At 43.0% G+C, this 23,909-nt stretch overlaps 1 protein-coding gene and 1 long non-coding RNA gene across 4 annotated transcripts in view; one reads left to right on the top strand and one right to left on the bottom strand.

Annotated features, from left to right (window-relative positions):
* Window positions 1-2,971, bottom strand: part of LOC139570174 (uncharacterized) — a 30,413-nt gene extending 27,442 nt beyond the window's left edge. Inside the window, exon 1 of the long non-coding RNA XR_011674020.1 lies at window positions 2,784-2,971. This is a non-coding gene — a long non-coding RNA (uncharacterized lncRNA). The remainder of the gene's footprint in view (window positions 1-2,783) is intronic.
* The window catches only part of LOC139570172 (rho GTPase-activating protein 22-like), a 39,405-nt gene extending 15,535 nt beyond the window's left edge, over window positions 1-23,870 (top strand). Inside the window, exons 1-8 of one of the 3 annotated variants that reach the window (XM_071391793.1) lie at window positions 914-1,562; window positions 14,837-14,968; window positions 17,843-18,050; window positions 19,969-20,101; window positions 20,275-20,348; window positions 20,465-20,586; window positions 20,869-21,829; window positions 22,106-23,870. In XM_071391793.1, the coding sequence (XP_071247894.1) occupies window positions 1,505-1,562; window positions 14,837-14,968; window positions 17,843-18,050; window positions 19,969-20,101; window positions 20,275-20,348; window positions 20,465-20,586; window positions 20,869-21,829; window positions 22,106-22,328 (1,911 nt within the window). In that variant the 5' untranslated portion in view covers window positions 914-1,504 and the 3' untranslated portion in view covers window positions 22,329-23,870. Of the gene's footprint in view, window positions 1-913; window positions 1,563-9,001; window positions 9,085-9,465; window positions 9,964-14,836; window positions 14,969-17,842; window positions 18,051-19,968; window positions 20,102-20,274; window positions 20,349-20,464; window positions 20,587-20,868; window positions 21,830-22,105 lie in introns of those variants that run through there. The other 2 variants (XM_071391792.1, XR_011674019.1) reach the window with 2 other exon arrangements.
* The last annotated feature ends 39 nt before the right edge of the window (window positions 23,871-23,909 follow it).

Below are 23,909 nucleotides of genomic sequence, written 5' to 3'. Positions count from 1 at the left end.
CCACTTTACAATAGTGCATCTAACTCTTTTAAGGGGGGGGGGGGGGGGTTAGAAGGATTACTTTATCCTATCCTAGGTATTCCTTAAAGAGGTGGGGTTTCAGGTGTCTCCGGAAGGTGGTGATTGACTCCGCTGTCCTGGCGTCGTGAGGGAGTTTGTTCCACCATTGGGGTGCCAGAGCAGCGAACAGTTTTGACTGGGCTGAGCAGGCTGAGCGGGAACTGTACTTCCTCAGAGGTCATGGTCGAATTGCTGCAAAGAAACAACTACTAAAGGACACCAATAAGAAGAAGAGACTTGCTTGGGCCAAGAAACAAAGAGCAATAGACATTAGACCGGTGGAAATATGTCCTTTTGTCTGATGTCCAAATTTGAGATTTTTGTGAGACGCAGAGTAGGTGAACGTATGATCTCCACATGTGTGGTTCTCAATGTGAAGCATGGAGGAGGAGGTGTGGGGGTGCTTTGCTGGTGACTGTCAGTGTCAGTGATTTATTTAGAATTCAAGGCACACTTAACCAGCATGGCTACCACAGAATTCTGCAGTGATACGCCATCCCATCTGGTTTGTGCTTAGTGGGATTAACATTTGTTTTTCAACAGGACAATGACCCAAACACACCTCCAGGCTGTGTAAGGGCTATTCGACCGAGGAAAGAGATGGAGTGCTGCATCAGATGACCTGGCCTCCACAATCACCAAACCTCAACCCAATTGAGATGGTTTGGGATGAGTTGGACCGCAGAGTGAAGGAAAAGCAGCCAACAAGTGCTCAGCAAATGTGGGAACTCCTTCAAGATTGTTGGAAAAGCATTGCTCATGAAGCTGGTTGAGAGAATGCCAAGAGTATGCAAAGCTGTCATCAAGGCAAAGAGTGGCTACTTTGAAAAATCTCAAATATAAAATATATTTTCATTTGTTTAATACTTTTTTGTGTATGGGTTTTTAAATATGGGTTAGTAAGACAAACTAGCCTACAGCATCGTGTGATCCAACAACATGATTACATTGATACAGTACATTGCGGTTTAGACTCATACTATAGATCACCATCACAAAGCAAGCCAGCCAGAGGCTTCCCAATTGATTAGCAGGGTCTGTTTGTTTTCTGTGTGGGGACGGTGGAGGTTTGTTTGGTAAGGAAAGGAAGAGCAGCCCATCTTCCTGTCACTCCACGCACAGCTGCACACAGCCAGGGAGGGAGAGCAAGGCAAGGCAACACAAGGAGAGCTTAGCTCTTCCTCTGGGACCTGCCTCTCCATAGGGGAGCTAGGGGATAGAGGGATTTTCTGCTGCCCATGTTAGTGAATGAGGGACCGTGTGAACGGATGAAAAATAAGAAGGGACTTGTTTTTGGGGTTTTGTTTTTCCTGGCATCGAGCATGCCTTATTGGCACCGTCTGCCCAGTAGTACCTGTTTGTGGATAAAGATATACAACCTCCAGGAGGGCAGTGTGTACATTCATGCCCCAGCTGTAGCACTGTCAGCTCCCCTCAGTGAAGCATGGGAATGGGGCTGGCCTGCTGTAAGCCCACCGGGCTCAAACAGGAACACCTGCAAGGTAATGCTAGCTACCTTTTTAAGAGTTATATTTGGGAAATGTAATTTAATTTAATTTGAGTACCTGTAATGTACTGTAATTACAATGTACATTGGACAGCTATGGGAGGTTGAAGCCTGGTCTCATAGATTAGATGTAACATACTGTAGTAAATGTAAATCCGTGACACCCAAATTAGTATGATATGTTAGGTTTGGTATGGTTACATAAGACAGAAGATTACTTAAGGAATAAACGAAAGGAGGGTGGTTGGTTGGGTTGGACGTGAACGTCTGGCAACCCAAAGGTTGCGTGTTTGAATCTCATCAAGGACAATTTTAGCAACTATTTACTACTTTTTAGCTACTTTGCAACTACTTAGCATGTTAGCTAACCCTTCCCCTAACCTTAACCATTTTACCTAACTACTAACCCTAAACTTAACCCTAACCTTATCCCCTAACCCTAATCCCTAGCCTAGCTAACTATAGCTACAATTGGTGACATATCATACGCATTGCAAATTTGTAACATATCATGCGAATTGTAATTCGTAACATATCCTACGAAATGGATGATGGACATCCACAAATGAATACATACCACACGAAACGTAACATATCATACTAAATGGAGTGTTTCGGATTTACATACAGAACCATAGGAAATGCTATGAGACCAGGTTGGCGGTTGAGATTCATGTCATACCCCGACAGAAGGTGTACTTAGTAGGGGCACTATAGGGGCTCAAAGAAGTGTTATCTTTAGTTGGTGGCTCTGTTGTTGTATAACATACTGCAGTCAGGTTTTGTGAAGAGTCCTTCATTTCACTTGAAGGGTAAGCTTTTCTGATTATCCAACAAAGGTTGGACAATCACGATGGTCAACAGGAGTTAATCCACTCCCAATCCTCAGAATAATTCTCCGGACAATTATTAACACTGACCACACACACATACCGTACACACACAACGCCACTGCTTACCATTTACTGCAGTCAGTTAACTAAGTTCACACAGTACAATCAGCGATAAGAAGAAATGTATTTTTCGCAGTAAAACCCATCCTTCATCTTCCACTAAGGATCCATTCATCCACAAGCACAGTGGGCAGTCTGACATTTACCAACCTGAGGGAATCAGTATCATCAAAAAATGACCTTCATTGCAGTTTTCTGTGGAACATGAAGTGTCCTTTTCAAAATACCAGCCCTTCACTGTGCTCTGTAGGAGTGAGACTTACTTTCATTAAATCCCAGAGCTCTTGTCTCCAAATCAAATCGTTTTACTTTCTTTCTTCAAACAGAGGATTTTCTTCGATTTTTGACAGTCTGACGTTTCTTGATTGATTTTGTGAAGCTGTCTTATCCGCCTGGCAGTGGGCTGGAAGAGAAACTATTGGCTGTGTTCAGGCTCCTTTATGTCTGCGTCGGCAAGACATCTTTATCACTTGCTTGATTTCTCTCTTTCCCGTTGGCTAGGCAACCTGGTGGGAAGGGATCCATCTGGTCTACACGGTTATTAACGACAGGAACTGGGCCTGAAAAGCTTTAGCTTTCCTATCAGACCACATAAAGGAACAGCTTTTTGAAGAAGTGCTTTTCAAGCTGTAACGATATAAGTCCTATGTTTTAGAACCGAAAGTAGCCAATAAAGACAAGACGGTTAGAAGGTATATTTAGTACAAGACAGTAGAAGGTATTATATTTGGTGAATGATATGATCACCTCCTACAGTGGGAGTCCATTTATTCTCTGTTTTATTGAAGTTCATATCAGATGGCAGCAGCTAGCTGGGCATTATTGCTTTATGCCTGTCTGGAATATGAGTAAGTTGTTTTGAAGCAGAAGACAAGTGGGAAATACAGTATACCTTCACAGAACCAATATTCCACCAGTCAAATGATAGGATCATAATGCAATATTTTATGAAGGCAAGGGAATTCTCATTACTTTTTACTCGGGCATAAGGGGTTTCAACTGATTCTAAGACTATAGTAATATAGTAGCAATGCACTAACAGGAAATCTATCTACAGATGTCGGCTCTTAACTTGATCACACTTCTGTTGCAGAGAATTTTCGTGCCGCATCAGGAAATTCAAATGAGCCTTGTGAGTGGCTGAAAATTAGCAGATCTCTTTCTCTCCATGCAGAGGTAGTCGAATCACTGGGATCAGGCTTGCTATCAAATTAATATTCTCTCTTGATTGCGCAAACTCTAGGCCTAGGCCCTGTTACTGCAACATTCAAATGTACAAACATTTATCTAAAATTCAGCCATACACATCAACAACCGTCGTTTTATATAGATTAATAACACAAGATAGAACATGGTCTCCACCAGACTATGACGTACAAATGTCTAGTGTATCCTAAGGTTATGAATTAACTGTCAAAATTGAATTCAATTGTGGCCTGGGGTGGTTTAGCGGTTAGGGACGCTGCCTTCAGTGCGCACATACAGTATAGGCCTACCGTATCACGCAGATACGACTCCAGCCCACGTCCTTCTGGCACAAATAAATCAATCCCCTGATTGACTTGATGTAGTTACACATTTCAAATGTGGACAGTCCATGGTTATTTTCCCCCTGATCTTGATAAGAAATGACACTTTTAGATAACGTAAATAGGAAACTATTAACAAATAAAATAATAACAGTCAGTAGGCTACACCAATGTTAATTTCCATTCATACATATTGTCAAGTAAATTGCCACAGTAGATTTTGTGTGGTAACCAAGGAAATACTTTACAGAATACTTGTCAAATAGATAAATTGCCCTTAGTCTGTTAAAAAAGGACTAAGTTGTTGCGATGACAATACCAACCATAGGGCGAACATACACTACATGACCAAAAGTATGTGGACACATGCTCACCGAACATCTCATTCCAAAATCATGGGCTATAACAGCCTCCACTCTTCTGGGAAGGCTTTCCAACCAAATGTTGGAACATTGCTGTGGGGACTGCTTCCATTCAGCCACGAGCATTAGTGAGGTCGGGCAGTGATGTTGGGCGATTAGGCCTGGCTCGCCGTCGGCGTTCCAATTAATCTCAAAGATGTTCGATTGGGTTGAGGTCAAGGCTCTGTGGAGGCCAGTCAAGTTCTTCCACACCGATCTCGACAAACCATTTCTGTATGGGCCTCGCTTTGTGCACGAGTGCATTGTCATCCTGAAACAGGAAAGGGTCTTCCTCAAACTGTTGCCACAAAGGTGGAAGCACAGAATCGTCTATAATGTCATTTTATGCTGTAGCGTTAAGATTTCCCTTCACAGGAACTAAGGGGCCTAACCCGAACCATGAAAAACAGCCCCAAATCATTATTCTTCCTCGACCAAACTTTACAGTTGGCACTATGCATTGGGGCAGGTAAACATTTTTTGGCATCCGGCAAACCTGGACTGCCAGATGGTGAAAAGTGATTCATTACTAGAGAAGAACACTTTTCTACTACTCCAGAGTCCAATGGTGGTGAGCTTGACATCACTCCAGCTGACGCTTAGCTGAAATACCCAAATCCACAATTTGAAGGGGCGTCCACATACTTTTGTATATATAGTGTATCTTGAAAGACTTGGGTTGCAACAGGACACAAATATCATGTTTTAGGGAGCGGTAATGAGGTGACCAATAATAATTGAGATCAACTGTGCAGGTGAATTCAGTGTGTATTGATGGTTTTGAGGCAGAATTTCGAGGCAGGGCGTCAACATTGGCATGTCCCAACGCCATGTATGCTGAGTAGAGTCTATCTGCGTACTACATGCCACACCCACTGTATGCCGCGAGGGTATCGTTTATCTGAAAAGCCTGGAAGGGATGAGATCGCCAAGCCCATGGGTTTGCAGCTTCAACCCTGCAGCACACACACACACACACACACACACACACACACACACACACACACACACACACACACACACACACACACACACACACACACACACACACACACACACACACACACACACACACACACACACACACACACACACACACACACACACACACTTACACAGACCAACTGATTATTGGACTGCTGAATGTTTTTCTGTCTTTTTTGGTTTGTTTGTTCTTTTCCATATTATGTCTATCTCAGATAAACTGCCCAGGAAAGGGCTGAAAATAGCCCATATTAATATATGTAGCCCTATAAATAAGGTTCATGAAATCAATAACTTGCTGACAATAGATAACATTCATATATTAGCCATGTCTGAGACTCACTTAGATTATTCATTTGATGATACAGCAGTAGCAATACAAGGATATACAGTTGAAGTCGGAAGTTTACATACACCTTAGCCAAATACATTTTAACTCAGTTTCTCACAATTCCTGACATTTAATCCTAGTAAAAATATTCCCTGTCTTAGGTCAGTTAGGATCACCACTGTCACGCCCTGACCTGAGATATCTCTGTTTTCTTTATATTTTGGTTAGGTCAGGGTGTGACTAGGGTGGGTACGTTCGTTTTTGTATTGTCTAGGGTTTTTGTATGTCAAGGGTTGTTGTAGGTCTAGGTGATTTATATATCTATGGTGGCATGATATGGTTCCCAATCAGAGGCAGCTGTTTATCGTTGTCTCTGATTGGAGATCATATTTAGGTAGCCATTTTCCCTTTGGTGTTGGTGGGTTCTTGTCTATGTGTAGTTACCTGTCAGCACTCATTTGTATAGCTTCACGGCTTGTTTTGTTAAGTGTTAATTCTTAGAATAAAGAAGAATGTACGCATGCTGCGCCTTGGTCTCCTCTTTTTGACAGCTGTGACAACCACTTTATTTTAAGAATGTGAAATGTCAGAATAATAGTAGAGAGAATTATTTATTTCAGCGTTTATTTCTTTCATCACATTCCCAGTGGGTCAGATGTTTACATACACTCAATTAGTATTTGGTAGCATTGCCTTTAAATTGTTTAACTTGGGTCAAATATTTCGGGTAGCCTTCCACAAGGTTCCCACAATAAGTTGGGTGAATTTTGGCCCATTCCTCCTGACAGAGCTGGTGTAACTGAGTCAGGATTGTAGGCATCCTTGCTCGCACACGCTTTTTCAGTTCTGCCCACACATTTTCTATAGGACGGTCATGGCTTTGTGATGGCCACTCCAATACCTTGACTTTGTTGTCCTTTTGCCACAACTTTGGAAGTATGCTTGGGGTCATTGTCCTTTTGGAAGACACATTTGCGACCCAGCTTTAACTTCCTGACTGATGTCGTGAGATGTTGCATCAATATATCCACATAATTTTCCTCCCTCATGATGCCATCTATTTTGTGAAGTGCACCAGTCCCTCCTGCACCAAAGCACCCCCACAACATGATGCTGCCACCCCCTTGCTTCACGGTTGAGATGGTGATCTTCGGCTTCCGAGCCTCCCCTTTTTCCTCCAAACATAACAAAGGTCATTATGGCCAAACAGTTATATTTTTGTTTCATCAGACCAGAGGACATTTCTCCAAAAAGTACGATCTTTGTCCCCATGTAGTCTGGCTTTTTTTATGGCGGTTTTGGAGCAGTGGCTTCTTCCTTGCTGAGCGGCTTTTCAGGTTATGTCAATATAGGACTCGTTTTTACTGTGGATATAGATACTTTTGTACCTGTTTCCTCCAGTATCTTCACAAGGTCCTTTGCTGTTGTTCTGGGATTGATTTGCACTTTTCGCACCAAAGTACATTCATCTCTAGGAGACAGAACGCGTCTCCTTCCTGAGCGGTAGGACGGCTGTGTGGTCCCATGGTGTTTATACTTGCGTACTATTGTTTGTACAGGTGAACGTGGTACCTTCAGGCGTTTGGAAATTGCGGTCGTGGAGTTGTGGTTTTGCCTCACCAGGCGTTTATCGTCGAAGGAATGAGCGTTACACCGAGGCCTGTACTCTGGAGCGGGATCGATTTGGAGGTGGAGTGTCCGTCATGGTCTAGGGCGGTGTGTCACAGCATCATCGGACTGAGCTTGTTGTCATTGCTGGCAATCTCAACGCTGTGCGTTACAGGGAAGACATTCTCCTCCCTCATGTGGTACCCATCCTGCAGGCTCATCCTGACATGACCCTCCAGCATGACAATGCCACCAGCCATACTGCTCGTTCTGTGCGTGATTTCCTGCAAGACAGTAATGTTAGTGTTCTGGCATTGCCAGCGAAGAGCCCGGATCTCAATCCCATTGAGCATGTCTGGGACCTGTTGGATCAGAGGGTGAGGGCTAGGGCCATTCCCCCCAGAAATGTCTGGGAACTTGCAGGTGCCTTGGTGGAAGAGTGGGGTAACATCTCACGGCAAGAATGGGCAAATCTGGTGCAGTCCATGAGGAGTAGTTGCACTGCAGTACTTAATGCAACTGGTGGCCACACCAGATATTGACTGTTACTTTTGATTTTGACCCCCACCCCCCCTTTGTTCAGGGACACATTATAAAATGTATGTTTGTCACATGTCTATGGAACTTGTTCAGTGTATGTCTCAGTTGTTGAATCTTGTTATGTTCATACAAATATTTACACATGTTAAGTTTGCTGAAAATAAACGCAGTGAGAGGACGTTTATTTTTTTGCTGATTTTATGTGTAACTGATAGATGCACACACATACATGTTAATGTTTATATCGGACCCCAGTAAGACTAGCTTTTGCCGTTGGTTAGAGCATTGGGCCAGTAACCGGAAGGTTGCTGGATCGAATCACCGAGCTGACAAGGTAAGAATCTGTCGTTTACCCCTGAGCAAGGCAGTACAGGGAGACACTGTTCGCCGGGCGCCGAATTCGTGGATGTCGATTTAGGCATCCCCCTGCACCTCTCTGATTCAGAAGGGTTGGGTTAAATGCGGAAGACACATTTCATTGAAATGCATTCAGTTCTACAACTGACAAGGTATCATCCTTTCCCTGATAGTGAGCCTAATAAAATTAAAAAATTAAATCCCTTAACACCTTGCGACGCAGCGAAAGTTATTTTAAAAAACATCTGAATTAATGGCCGACAAGTCCCCGCTTGGGATAGCATTTTCCAGAAGAAAAAGGAATACTTTTGCGAAATGTAAGTATAACGTTTGTTTATTCATGAAATTATGTTTAAAAAATTCAACAAATTACTTTCATATGAATGTTTGATTAAAATGCTGAGTAACTGGTGTTTATCCGCTTGTTGCCAAGTTAGCTAGCTAACACGTCAATTCAACATCTATTCCATGTTGGTTCAATGTAATTTAATTGAAGTGACGTGGAAACAACGTTGATTCAACCAGTGTGTGACCAGATGGGGCGGACACGATAACTAGCTAGCAGGCGATCTCATCCTGCTTATCGTTAGTTTAGAGATGAACAACTAAATTAACTAATCGTAGATTCAGCAATGGGTCAATTGTGAAGAATCTGACAGTCTAAATCATGAACTGGTGAACTTGCTAGCCAGCTAAAGACATGTCGCAAATATTTTGTATTTTATTTTCAGGAACTAAAGTGGGCACCTGATCCCGTTTCACTCCATTACATTGGTTTGGCAGGAGAAAACAGTCCTGCCCGACTCGTTTGGAGGTAAAACATTAACAACAGCTGTTCATTGTGTATTGTTCAGTCTAGGCTTGCTAGCCAGCCAAGTTATTTGTGCATTTTGTTGACGAGTCTGTTTTGCTAGCTAGCTGTATGCAGTGTCTGTTTACCTAGCTAACGTTTTCTTGCCACATTCCCTTCCCCTATTGTGTTGCACCATTGTGGTTGGTGTTACTAGTTCAAATTAGAAGCTAAGGAATTCTACTCTTACTGCAAACAACTTGACCAAGCCTAAAAATATGCAAAACCGTTAACAAAACGATTGCACATTAATAAAGGTAGTTGTGGCTTCAGCAACTTGAACCAGTAACGTTAGTGAAATTTGAGCAGTGAGGTTAATTACTCCCTTGTCTCTACTTGTTCCAGGATGAAGGATCCCACCATGACACCCTGCAGATGTAAATAACTTGGTGTGAACTTCCCAGGCACCAGCATAATCACCATATTCCAGGATATTATTCAGGAGTGTTACATCACAATGTTAGATAGAAATAGATTCACACATGTTATTGTGTATCATGCAGATTTGTTAGGACATTGTAATTTATGAGATTCTAAGATACAGATGTGATGTCTGACCCAGGGGATTGCACATTGAACAAGTCTTCAATTTAGACCACAATTAGTTGAATTAGGTGTTAGTGAAGGGCTGGAACAAAAAAAACGAAACTCCGGTCCTGTCTATAAAAAAAGAAACCTGTGGCTGAACAAGCTTATGTACTGAACAAGCTTATGAATGTTGGAGGTTAATCTCCTTGAAATCCCTCACTTGGTAATTATTTATTTTGTACAATGGACTGTGTTTTAAGGACTCATGCACTGATACAGGAAAACCAATAAAAAGTTAACATTTATTTAAAACTACAATTGTTGATGTCTCATGTTTCTGGTTTTGAGGCTTGGGCATCTACAGTATCTGGTGACTGCATCTGTCTAATCCACTGCAAGGAGAGAAAGGCATCAATCATATTACAATGCTGTATTCATTTAATTGAATATATATTTCTGTTTGATACACATTTACATAATTATATTGGACATGTTGTCCTTTATCACATGCCAGTATTTGTTTTGTATCCAATGCATTTAGCTTACATTAGGATGAAGTAGCCTAGGCCTTCTAATCTAGTTAGAATGCATCATATCACCTTTCAATATTAGTTATCAACGAATATAAATCTTGAAAATCAATGTCATTTAAAATAATATGCACGGTGTGATAGTTATATGAATTACTCACAATGCAAGCCTACTCACAATGCAAGCCTACAACCCTACTCACAATGCAAGCCTACTCACAATGCAAGCCTACAAGCCTACTCACAATACAAGCCTACTCACAATGCAAGCCTACAAGCCTACTCACAATGCAAGCCTACTCACAATGCAAGCCTACACGCCTACCCACAATGCAAGCCTACAAGCCTACTCACAATGCAAGCCTACAAGCCTACTCACAATGTAAGCCTACAATCCTACTCACAATGCAACCCTGCAAGCCTACTCACAATACAAGCCTACTCATAATGCAAGCCTACTCACAATGCAAGCCTACAAGCCTACTCATAATGCAAGCCTACTCACAATGCAAGCCTACAAGCCTACTCATAATGCAAGCCTACTCACAATGCAAGCCTACTCACAATGCAAGCCTACAAGTCTACTCATAATGCAAGCCTACAAGCCTACTCACAATGCAAGCCTACAAGCCTACTCACAATGCAAGCCTACAAGCATACTCACAATGCAAGCCTACAATCCTACTCACAATGCAAGCCTACTCACAATGCAAGCCTACAAGCCTACTCACAATGCAAGCCTACTCACAATGCAAGCCTACAAGCCAACTCATAATGCAAGCCTACTCACAATGCAAGCCTACAAGCCTACTCACAATGCAAGCCTACAGGCCTACTCACAATGCAAGCCTACAATCCTACTCACAATGCAAGCCTACTCACAATGCAACCCTACAAGCCTACTCACAATGCAAGTCTACTCACAATGCAAGCCTACTCACAATGCAAGCCTACAAGCCTACTCATAATGCAAGCCTACTCACAATGCAAGCCTACTCACAATGCAAGCCTACAAGCCTACTCATAATGCAAGCCTACTCACAATGCAAGCCTACAAGCCTACTCACAATGCAAGCCTACTCACAATGCAAGCCTACAAGCCTACTCACAATGCAAGCCTACTCACAATGCAAGCCTACAAGCCTACTCACAATGCAAGCCTACTCACAATGCAAGCCTACTCACAATGCAATGCAAGCCTACTCACAATGCAAGCCCACTCACAATGCAAGCCTACTCACAATGCAAGCCTACTCATTAGAGAAGCACATTATCAGCTCCAATGCAATATTAGCTTCACAGTGAAACCACTATTCTGGCTATTAATCATTCTTAAACAGTAAGCTAAATAACATTTTACAATCTCAAAAAATCGTAGCATGTATAATATCATGCATGCAAGCTTACAATGATGGAGCAGCAGACCAAGCAATATGCGAGAGGAGGACCCTATTCCGAAGGATAATTATTCTGGTCGCTGTCAACTTCATTCATTTACAGGTACTGAGGAGATGGATTCTGTTACTTGTTTATTTGTGTCAGATATTTCCATTTTGAGATGGTGACGAGATTGCTAGCACTAGTTGCTCACACTAGTCACACACTTAGAAGCCGAGGAGAGAGAGGAAGGACAGCTATGAAAACAATAGCTGGAAAATGAGTCGGAAGCACAGTAGCATTTGGATGCATTTTAATAATGTAGACAATGTTAGAGCACAGTGTAGAATTTGCCAAAACAAAATCTCCTATCAAGCCGATTCTACGCACAACCTACACCGGCATATGTGAACTGTGCACCCAACTGTGAAGCTAGCTGTAGCGGAGCTTCGAGAAACTAGCGGGCCTGCTAGTGATAGTGGTGGAGCCAGCACCTCAACGTATCCACTCAGTCAAGTAATTTAAGTCGCTCTGGATAAGAGCGTCTGCTAAATGACTTAAATGTAATGTAAATGTACTCTGTGACCCACAGCAACGCAGTCTTCTATGGACCAGTTTATGCCAAAGTCTGTAGCAAAGCCGATTCTTGTGATGTGCTTGCATGACATGGAGGGTTCTTTTTCTTCTTCTTTGTGTGCATGTAGATCCATTTTTTGGGAAATCTCTATGTTTACATATGAATCTTAATGTTAATATATTATAACAAATGAAAATGACATATATGGATGTTGCCAAAAAAAAAATTTGGTAAATGTTGAATAAATATGGAAATGACTAAAAGTAACTCCACTACATGTAACTGTTATTTTTATTGATATTGCATATTGCATATTGGCTAAAATGATTCCCACCGATTTCCAGCCATTTTCGATCGTGGAGGACAGGTTTTTAGAAATTATTATAGCAATAGTCTAAATCCAATGTACACAATTCCAAGCAGGAAAACCCTTTCAAAATCACTTATTCCATAACTGTACGAGAGCATACAGGCTTCAGTGCGGGAAAGAGTCCAAAAAGCTACTGCAGTTTGCCTTACCACTGAGTGCTGGACATCAAGGGTAACCACTTCTTACATGTCGGTTACATGTCACTTTATTGAAGATTTTTTGATGTCTAGCTGTCTTCTAGACTGCTTTGAGTTCAGCGACAGACACTCCTCAGAGAACTTGACAGAGAAACTGTTGAGAATGGCAAGTAGATGGAAAAGTGGTATGTTGTGTTAGCGACAATGCAGCTAAGTCGCTCTGGATAAGAGCGTCTGCTAAATGACTTAAATGTAATGTAAATGTACTCTGTGACCCACAGCAACGCAGTCTTCTATGGACCAGTTTATGCCAAAGTCTGTAGCAAAACAAGGCCAAATTGATATTGCATATTGGCTAAAATGATTCCCACCGATTTCCAGCCATTTTCGATCGTGGAGGACAGGTTTTTAGAAATTATTATAGCAATAGTCTAAATCCAATGTACACAATTCCAAGCAGGAAAACCCTTTCAAAATCACTTATTCCATAACTGTACGAGAGCATACAGGCTTCAGTGCGGGAAAGAGTCCAAAAAGCTACTGCAGTTTGCCTTACCACTGAGTGCTGGACATCAAGGGTAACCACTTCTTACATGTTGGTCACATGTCACTTCATTGAAGATTTTTTGATGTCTAGCTGTCTTCTAGACTGCTTTGAGTTCAGCGACAGACACTCCTCAGAGAACTTGACAGAGAAACTGTTGAGAATGGCAAGTAGATGGAAAAGTGGTATGTTGTGTTAGCGACAATGCAGCTAACATAACCAAAGCCATGAAAATGTTTAAATGGACCCATCATCCATGTCTTGCCCACACAATCAACCTGATTGTAAGAGATGCTCTGAAGGTGATGAAGCCCAATGTGGACAAAGTGAAAGCAGCTGTGGAATACTTCCACAGGAGCACAGTAGGTGCTGAAAAACTCTGAGCTGGTGGAAGAACAAGGCCTCTGTCTACCTACCTTACTAAAGTCATGACAGGGAGACTCTGCATAGTGGCCACATCCGTTCCCTCTAAAGAAGAGAGACAATATGGACCAGTTTGATGTTTTAAGTGGGATGCTGCAGTTTTACACATTGTTATTTATTTTTCTTTGATATGGTGCAATATTCTATTATTATGTTGTTCAGATTGTATTAATTTTGATTTGTTAAATTAAAATGCACTCAATAGCATTTAGCTTCGGGAAGGTAAACCAAATAAACCAAAGGGTAAAACCCTTTCCACCGAGGGTTCAACATGGAACCAAAAAGGGTTCTATCTGGAACCTAAAAGGGTTCTCCTATGGGGAAAGCCGAAGAACCCTTTTGGAACCCTTTTATCTAAGAGTGTAGGGGTCACATGAGTACACAGCAACTGGTCTGCTCAGTGATAAAGGTGTGAGTTTGCTGAGCTGGGTGACAAAGGCAATTAACTTTATGGCACTGCTGTTTATATTTGGTTTACCTTCCCGAAGCTAAATGCTATTGAGTAACATGGCAAGAGATACCATAACATATAACTGGACCGAAGGTAAATGCTATTGAGTAACATGGCAAGAGATACCATAACATATAACTGGACCACAGTAAAATGACATCTAAATAATTATATCTGATTAATCACTTAAATGTGACAATTAGGGTCAATCAATTGAGACACGTAGTCTATATCGGTATTTCAGTCATTCTGTTAAGTTTGTAGCTGTCACTGTATTCTAAACAAATCAACTCCACCATCTAGTGGTACTAATGCCAGTTACAACATTATTTACTGATAGGTCTGAGATGAGGGCAGATGATAATTAGCTTGATTTGCTGAAAATCGAATCAGAATTTTAATTTTGACAATTAGATTTTTGAGGAGTCAGAGGTTGTTGACCATTCACAATATCTCATATTGTAGCCTAGTACAGGGATGGGATCTTGAAGGACACCATCTCCCCCTGTAGAGCTGTGGTATGGGGAAAAACATGGGAGGATATTGAAGTGGCTGCTGGACTCATCAACCTTTAATTAACATCAGTCCAGTCTTCCCCAAGATTGGAGTCTGGCAAAAATATGTACTTTTCAAAGACTAATTCCACTCATCTCTCTCGCTCCGTCTCTCTCTTTGTCTTTCTCACTCTCTCCATCTCTCTTTCTTTCTTTCTCTCAATTTCTCTCTCTTCATCTCTCTCTTGCTCTTTTTCTTTCTCTTTCTCTCTCTTTCTCGCTCAGGTGGTCCAGGAGGAGAAAAGGACCGTGCTGCGCTCAGTCATGAGGCCTTTCTGCTCATGGCCAACTCTCAGAGTGACATGGATGACTGGGTCAAGGCCATAAGACGGGTCATCTGGGCACCCTTTGGAGGAGGTAAATTAGCCTGGCATTCCAAATCATTTTGCTATGTTTCACCGTTGTTTTGCTTTGTTCAGGCTGGTTTAGCCGGGCTAGAGGTAAACTGCTTTGCCCAGAGTTATATTACTAGACAGAATGATTACAAAATGCACTCTAAATCTCAGTGAAAGCATATTCTGGTACGGGCTCACATTATGCTCTTTGTATATGTCACTCAAACGTCTTTGTCTAGTGCTTTATGGGGTCAGTGGTTTGATAGACAGAAGATAATTTTATGACGTACTGTGCATTCGAAAAGTATTCAGACCCCTTGACTTTTTCCACATTTTGTTACGTTACAGCCTTATTCTAAAATTGATTAAATAAATAAAAAATATTTGTCAATCACACACAATACCCCCATAATGACAAAGCAAAAACATTAAAAAAAATGTTTTTTAAACAGAAATACCTTATTTACATAAGTATTCAGACCCTTTGCTATGAGACTCGAAATTGAGCTCAAGTGCATCCTGTTTCCATTGATCATCCTTGAGATGTTTCTACAAATTTATTGGAGTCCACCTGTGGTAAATTCAATTGATTGAACATGATTTGGAAAGGCACACACCTGTCTATATAAGGTCCCACAGTTGACAGTACATGTCAAAGTAAAAACCAAGCCATGAGGCTGAAGGAATTGTCCGTAAAGCTCTGAGACAGGATTGTGTCGAGGATCAGATCTGGGGAAGGGTAACACAAAATGTATGTAGCATTGAAGGTCCCCAAGAACACAGTGGCTTCCATCATTCTTAAATGGAAGAACAACCATCTCTGCAGCACTTCACCAATCAGGCCTTTATGGTAGAGTGGCCAGACAGAGGCCACTCCTCAATAAAAGGCTCATGACAGCCTGCTTGGAGTTTGCCAAAAGGCACCTAAAGGACTGTCAGACCATTCTCTGGTCTGATTAAACCAAGATTGAACTCTTTGTCCTGAATGCCAAGCATCACGGTGAAGCATGGTGGTGGCAGCATCATGCTGTGGGGATGTTTTTCAGCGGCAGGGACTGGGAGACGAGTCAGGATCGAGGGAAAGATGAACGGAGCAAAGTACAGAGAGTTCCTTGATGAAAACCTGCTTCGCCCCAGTTCTCAGGACATGAGACTGGGGCGAAGGTTCACCTTCCAACAGGACAACGACCCTAAGCAAACAGCCAAGACATTGCAGGAGTGGGTTCTGGACAAGTCTCTGAATGTCCTTGAGTGGCCCAGCCAGAGCCCGGACTTGAACCCAATCAAACATCTCTGGAGAAACCTGAAAATAGCTGTGCAGCGATGCTCCCCATCCAACCTGACAGAGCTTGAGAGGATCTGTGTGCCAAGCTTTTAATGTCATACCCAAGAAGACTCGAGGTTGTAATCGCTGCCAAAGGAGCTACAACAAAGTACTGAGTAAAGAGTCTGAATACTTATGTAAATGTGATCTTTTTTAAATATATTTTTTATATACATTTGCAAAAATGTCTAAAATGTTTTTGTCATTGTGTAATATATTTGAGAATAATGCTGTAATTAACAAAATGTGGAAAAAGACAAGGGGTCTGAATACTTTCCGAATGCACTGTATGTTCAGAACAGAATAAAAGGTCCTTTCAGAGCTCGAAGTCTTCAGTTGCTAACGTTGCACTGGAGGCTAGTCTACTGTATGCTACTATTCTTGACGTGTGTCCAGAAATATAACTAGGCTAGGTTGTGTGGAGGCAGCTGAATATACAGATATTATGTTACAAAAATGACGTTATAAATAGGAGGATCACAGTATGTCTGTGATCATTGCCGTAACTTTAAACCAACCAACTCTCTGGAACTGGAAGGGAGGCACTGTATTGTAGACAGTACTTGTGGCTTCATACATTACATTTTCAAAGGTGCGTGCAATGACGAAGATCACTCTTCTTTAGCCCGACATGTCTAATTCATGTAAATAGGGCCTAAACTGAAAACGGTTGGCTATCATTTCCATTTTACATCAGGAGGATATGCACGAGATTGCTGATAACAGCAGGATTTCATCTGTACAGTATTTGAGGCCTATTGGCACGTTTTGTATTGGCCCCTGAATGTTCTGTTGCACTGGAGTGTATTTCGTTTCCATCGTCTCGAATTTACATGGCTGCAGGAATGCTTTCCAGTTCTCGCTTTCCAGTTCTCGCTTTCCATCAAGAATAGAACTGTTGCCAATTTATAGAACTGTCGTTAACAGGAATACTGCTGGCAGAACCCGTGACGCTTCCATGTCTGTTATTTAAATTTTTATGTGCTGCCTATCTGCCACCAAACCTTTTATCTCTTGCTCATCCTATTCTCACGTCTGCTCGGACGCTGCGCTATTACCAACGTCTATAGATGTGTCATTACGTGTTATTAGAAAACCAGTCATCTCGAGTGCACGAGCCAGACTGGATTGAATTACTTCGACCGTCGCTGCTTGGTAAATGTGGCTTTGGAATGTATGAAAAGCGCGCTCTGATTCTGTGTAGCACTTGCTCGATGACGTACTACGACTACTCTGATCTGTCAGGGTCTAGTGGTTGCGACTGTGTTGAGAGGCGGTGTTGCGCACAATCAGGTGAGATGCGGTGCGCGATTGATCGATGTAGATGTGAAGACTGTCTGAACTGTTTTTCCTTCCTCTCTGTTTCTCCTTTATTTAATTTGCATTTTGTGTTTACTGTTCATCCAACTACTGAATGTTGACAAACTGCATATTGGTATTCCTGATGATAACTTTCCATTGATTTGTCATTTTAATATGTTAAAACTTTTTGAATTGAATGAATGACAACCATCATAAAATACTGAAATACAGAACCATATACTGTATGTAAACCATGTTTTTTGCCTGCAGGGATATTTGGCCAGCATTTAGAAGACACCGTCCAGTATGAGACGAAATTTGGGGACCGCCTGGCACCTCTTCTGGTGGAGCAGTGTGTGGATTTCATAAAGGAACGAGGTCTGGATGAGGAGGGCCTCTTTCGAATGCCAGGGCAGGCTAACCTGGTAAAGGATCTACAGGAAGCCTTTGACTGTGGGGATAAGCCTCTGTTTGACAGGTAGATCTGCATTCGCTGTTATTGAATGGCAAAAAGTGCTGACTTGCTATTTGTTCAGCTGGATGTAGAAGTGGTGACCACAGTAATGGTGGCAGTGGTCAATTATTGACAGTCAAATAAAATGAAATGTTATTAGTCACATGCGCTGAACACAACAGGTGTAGACCTTAGTGTGAAATGCTTACTTCCAAGCCCTTAAAAAAAGTTTAAACATTTGGTAAATAAATTAAAGGAAAAATAGTAACACAATAAAATAACAATAACGAGGCTACATACAATGGGTACTGGTAATGTGCAGGGGTACGTGTCAGTCGAGGTAATTGAGGTATGTGCATGTAGGTAGGGGTAAAGTGACTATAAATAGATAATAAACAGATAGTAGCAGTTTGTGTGTGTGTGTGTGTGTGTGTGTGTGTGTGTGTGTGTGTGTGTGTGTGTGTGTGTGTGTGTGTGTGTGTGTGTGTGTGTGTGTGTGTGTGTGTGTGTGTGTGTGTGTGTGTGTGTGTGTGTGTGTGCGCGCGCGCGCGCGTGCGAGCGAGCGAGAGTTTATGGTTAGATTCCAGTGAGTGTGCAAGAGAGTAAGTGCAAAAGGGGGTCAATGCAAATAGTCTGGGGAGCCATTTGATTAATGGTTGTTCAGCAGTCTTATGGCTTGGGGTAGAAACTGTTCAGGAGCCTTTTGGTCCCATACTTGGCTCTCCGTTACTGCTTGCCATGCGGTAGCAGAGAGAACAGTCTATGACTTGGGTGGCTTGAGTTTTTGACAATTTTTAGGGCATTCCTCTGGCACCGCCTGGTATAGAGGTCCTGAAGGGCAGGGAGCTCAGTCCTAGTGATGTACTGGGCCGTACACATTACTCTCTGTAGCGCCTTGCAGTCGGATGCTGAGAAGTTGCCATACCAAGAAGTGATCAACCAGTCCCTCCTTTTCCTGTAATCAAAAATCAGCTTTTTTGTCTTTCTCATATTGTGGGAGTAGTTGTTGTCCTGGCAGTCGCTGACCTCCTCCCTGTATGTTGTCTCATCGTCGTGAGTGGTCAGGCATATTACCGTCGTGTTGGATATCGTGTGTGGCCTCGCAGTCGTAGGTGAACAGGCGGTACAGGAGGGGACTAAGCACACACCCTTGATGGGCCTCCGTGCTGGGGGTCAGTGTGGCGGATGTGTTGCTGCCTACCCTCACCACCTGGGGGCGGCCCATCAGGAAATCCAGGATCCAGGTGCAAAGGGATGTGTTCAGTCCCAGGGTCTTTAGCTTAGTGATGAGCTTGGAGGGCACTATGGTGTTGAACGCTGAACAGCATTCTCATGTAGGTGTTCCTTTTGTCCAGTTGGAAGAGGGCAGTGTGAAGTGCAATAGAGACTGCGTCATCTGTGGATCCGTTTGGGCGGTATGTGAATTGGAGTGGGTCCAGGATTTCTGGTATGATGGTGTTGATGTGAGCCATGACCAGCCTTTCAAAGTATTTCATGGCTACAGATGTGAGTGCTACGGGGCGGTAGTCATTTAGGCAGGTTACCTTGGCGTTCTAGGGCACAGGGACTATGGTGGTCTATTTGAAACATGTAGGCATTACAGACTGAGTCAGGGAGAGGTTGACAGCTGGTCAGTGCCTGCTCTGAGTACGCATCCTGTACTGTGACAGTGTATACATACGAGGCTGGTCAGGGGAGAACGGCTCATAACAACGACTGGAATGAAGTGAATGGAATGGTATCAAACATAAGTAAACCATGTGTATGATGTTTTGACTTCATTCCATTACAGCCATTACTATGAGCCCGTCCTCCCCAATTAAGGTGCCACCAGCCGCCTGTGAAACACACAATAAATCCCTCTACTGTTGGCCACTTGCTATTGGACTGATTCATACAGTTAGTAGACCACTCTAGATAACTATTTTGTACCCTCTTGCAGTAACACTGACGTCCACACGGTGGCATCCCTGCTGAAGCTCTACCTCCGTGAACTGCCTGAGCCTGTGGTCCCTTTCTCCAAGTATGAGGACTTCCTCTCCTGTGCTCAGCTGCTGGCCAAAGACGTGGAGGAGGTAAGAAACACTTCTCTGCACTAGTTCCAGTTCATGTTAGTATTCACACTATGACACCAAAGCCAAAGAACAGAACTGCTCTGTCATTCGATAGAAGCCAGTGTTCAAGTACATGTTGTCTATGTGAAGAAACAAGTGATGGTGATACTGTATGTTCTCATCTCATCTTTTAGGGTGTACAGGAGCTGGGCAAGCAAGTGAGCAATCTTCCTCCCGCCAACTACAATCTCCTGAAGTATATATGCATGTACGTCCATAAACATACAACTCCTTCTTTTGAATATCTCAAATATCTTGTTTTATCACGGTGCCATTTTCATATGGTTTTAATTCCGTCCCACCGTGCCATGCCTTCCTTTGTAGGTTTCTTGACGAGGTCCAGTCTCACGCAAACAAAAACAAGATGAGTGTACAGAACCTGGCCACAGTATTTGGACCAAATATCCTCCGACCCAAAATGGAGGACCCAGTGGCTATTATGGAAGGTGTGAACTCTCATTCATTTTATATTATACTGATATTAATAGGCACTGTATTAATCATATGAGACATTCCTAATATTTTTTTTATACAACTGTCTGGGAGGTATGAGTCAGAGTAGATACAGTACATTAGCCTTTGGAAAGCGGAGTACAGAGAAACGTCACTATTGCATGTTATCTATTCATGACTCATCTTGTCTATCTCTAGTTCATAAAACATGTCAAATCTAAAGTAGAGCAGCGTTGTACGGTATAGTTCCTTATTGTTTTTTATTTCCTGTAAAGGGACCTCCCTAGTCCAAAGCCTCATGACCGTACTGATCAGTGAACATAACCGTCTGTACTCGGGGAGGGGGGAGCTGGAGGTCCCTGTTCCCCAGCCAGAGGTGACCCTCCAGGGCCAACGGCTCCAGCAGCACAGCATCGGTGGCTGGATCTCTGAGGAGGACCTCCAGAACTGCCCCACCAACCCCAACGAGGACCTCGCCTGCAGCAGCGCCTCTTCTCTGGACGCAAAGCTCTGTGCTGCCACCACCCCTCCACCTAGACTAGCTCCTTCAGGGAAGGGGGAGACGGTGGTCAGCCCCAGCAAGCAGACCAAGAACCTTCCCTCCTGGAAGTACTCTTTCAAGGGCACCTCAACGCCACGGCCCCCTCCTCAGGTCGACGTCACCACTGTGTCCCCCAGTGGCAACTGGCTGATGAACGGGCTGTCCTCTCTGAGGAGCCACAGGCGCACCTCCTCGGGGGAGCGTGTCAGGGACTCCACTGGCTTTTCCCAGAGACTGTCCACTTACGACAACGTCACATCTTCCTCCAGCATGGGCAGTGGCCCTAGTGTAGCCAGCACGCCTTGGTCTACCTCCTCCTGTGACATCTCCGCATCCGACTCAGGCAGCGAGCCCTCAGGGCCTAACTGTGGTAATGGGAAGGGTCTAGAGGAGTGCCAATGGCAGGAGCTAGCCTCACCCCAGGGCCCGGGCCAGGGTCAGAGGGGAGGCCGGGTGGAGGAGAGAGTTGGAGATAGGGTCTCAGAGCAAGAGCAGGACAGTAGTGAAGCCATGGAACTGTGTGTTAGCAGTGCAGGCTGCAGTGACAACGGGAACACCATAGCCAATATGGTGGTGCCGTCCATCGTGAGGCCAGAAGACCATGATGGAGGCTCCAAAGCACTTACCAGCCTGGTGGAGGGTCTGAAGGATGAGCTGAGGAAACAGAAGGTGGCCTACGAGACCAGGATCAAAAAGTAAGTCTGCAAGGTTATTTATTGTACTATGGGGGTTTATAAGTCAGAATTTTTTATGAAACTTCTGAGAAACAGTTCATGTGAACATAACAACAAAATATGCACTGAGTAGATTGATTCCTAGTGGCCCAAAAAATCAAAGGACTAAAGTATTTCCCCCTCTAAAATACTCAATATTGCTGTAAATCTGTCAACAATCTTTCTCGGGTTACATGTATTAAGGAGCGCCAGCTCTACATTTGTGTAAATCAACATGTGTGTGTGTGCCCCCTGCAGGCTGGAGGAGTCCAGTGCGGCGCTGTGTGCTCAGATGGAGCGTCTGGAGCAGGAGATGGAGCAGGAGAGAAAAAAGCAGCGGATGCTGGAGATCAAGCTCCGCAACTCAGAGCGAGCCCGTCACGACGCAGAGAACAGGAACCGGCTCCTGGAGAAGGAAATGGAGGACTTCTTCTCCACTCTGGGGGACCTGGCTCTGGGAGCAAGGACTAGTGACATTTAATAGCCCTGGTTATAGACCTCTATAGTCTCTTCCCACAGCCGAGTGCCATGAGTCTGGCAAGCAAGACTGACAACTACATGGACTCAGTGAATAATACTGCATGTTGTCCAACGCAGGCAGCTGCGTCTCTCAATGTTTCCTCAGGCCTCAAAGTGTGCCTATGACTACCATGAGTATCTATCTGGATGGAATTCCGTGTCGTTTGGTGACAAAGCCTCGGTCCTTGGTTTACTCTGGTCAACTCTGTCAGTATACTTTTAATGTAAAGCAAAGGGTTTCAACTGCTACCATTATGACTATACAATAATCCCTGCTGTGTTAATCATATGCTGCCTACAACAGTACACAATATGCAAATACAACATTACCAAAGCTGGACTCTGCTAAGGACCAGGGTTGAAGCCGCCATGTTGGTTTGGGGCACATGAAGCTGACTACTGCCCTCAAAGGAACAATGAAGAAGTGTGCTGGCTGTGCCTTTGCAGTCTTTTTGAATTCGATAAAAGAAAATGTTGCGTGCTTGTTCAGAGGTGTAGTTAGTCAATTACTGTCAATAATACTCACATGGTACATGTATTGCTTAACTTTTTCACTACTCCAAATTTGTTGAAGAGCCACATGTCATCCTCAGAGTCACTTGCAGTATGATGACAATCGTGGAGGTGCTTAAAGATGGTGGCCCCCATGTACTTGCCGCAAATACCTCGTTTGATAAGTTCGCTGTATTGCTCTCCTGTACTCCAGTGTTGTCGTTAGCACAGTATACATGATCCCAATTCTAGCTCCAAGAAGCCGGCGATTTAAAAACAAAGTATAATGTTCTGATTTATTGGCGTGTTGAACCATGTCGCAGGCTGTAGTTTAAAAATCCAGTCTATAGTGGTAAAACAATGAAGTCAAACCTGAATTCTGACATCTTTATGCACCGCCATTAATTGAACATTTTGAAAAATGGTGTATACTTTAGTGAATGTAACTGTGTTGTTGATCAAGCCAGCCCTGTAAATTGAGCCTAAACTAATTCTTAAAACATTGATATAGATTTGAATGGATAACAATTATATACATTTCCCAGAACATTCTCATGTGAGCGTTGCATGTGGTGAAACTGTTGATAGAATCCCCTTTTTCAGCAAATGATTACTGCTACTGCATAGAAATGTCTTGAGGCTTGAACACGAAACATGATTTGGTTCTTGAAGACCACTATAAGCAGTATAATAATGTGCATTCATTAAGGTAATGTGACTATTTTTTGTTTTTACATTTTATACAGACTCTTTTCATATGCTAATGTTTACAAGGTGGTGTTTTGAAAGACGACCGTTATAGACAAGCGTCTAGTGTTCGCCCTGTCGATGATTGCAGTTGAAATGTGTATCTCTCAAAACAAACTTAGGCTGACTGTTTCTTATGTCTTTGATTAAGATTTAAGTTGCTTATTTATTATGAATCTACACACTTGTAATGAATGGCATTATGGCAATATGAGTAAATAAAGATGACAGGTGTCATTTCGTGACTGATACCTTATGTACGGGTCAGCAAGCTTGTGTTCAGTGCATCTTCTACTTAGCTCAG

The sequence above is a fragment of the Salvelinus alpinus genome, chromosome 3 (assembly GCF_045679555.1).
Source record: "Salvelinus alpinus chromosome 3, SLU_Salpinus.1, whole genome shotgun sequence".
In the NCBI taxonomy this organism is placed as follows: domain Eukaryota; kingdom Metazoa; phylum Chordata; class Actinopteri; order Salmoniformes; family Salmonidae; genus Salvelinus; species Salvelinus alpinus.
This window is presented reverse-complemented; position numbering and strand designations above follow the sequence as displayed.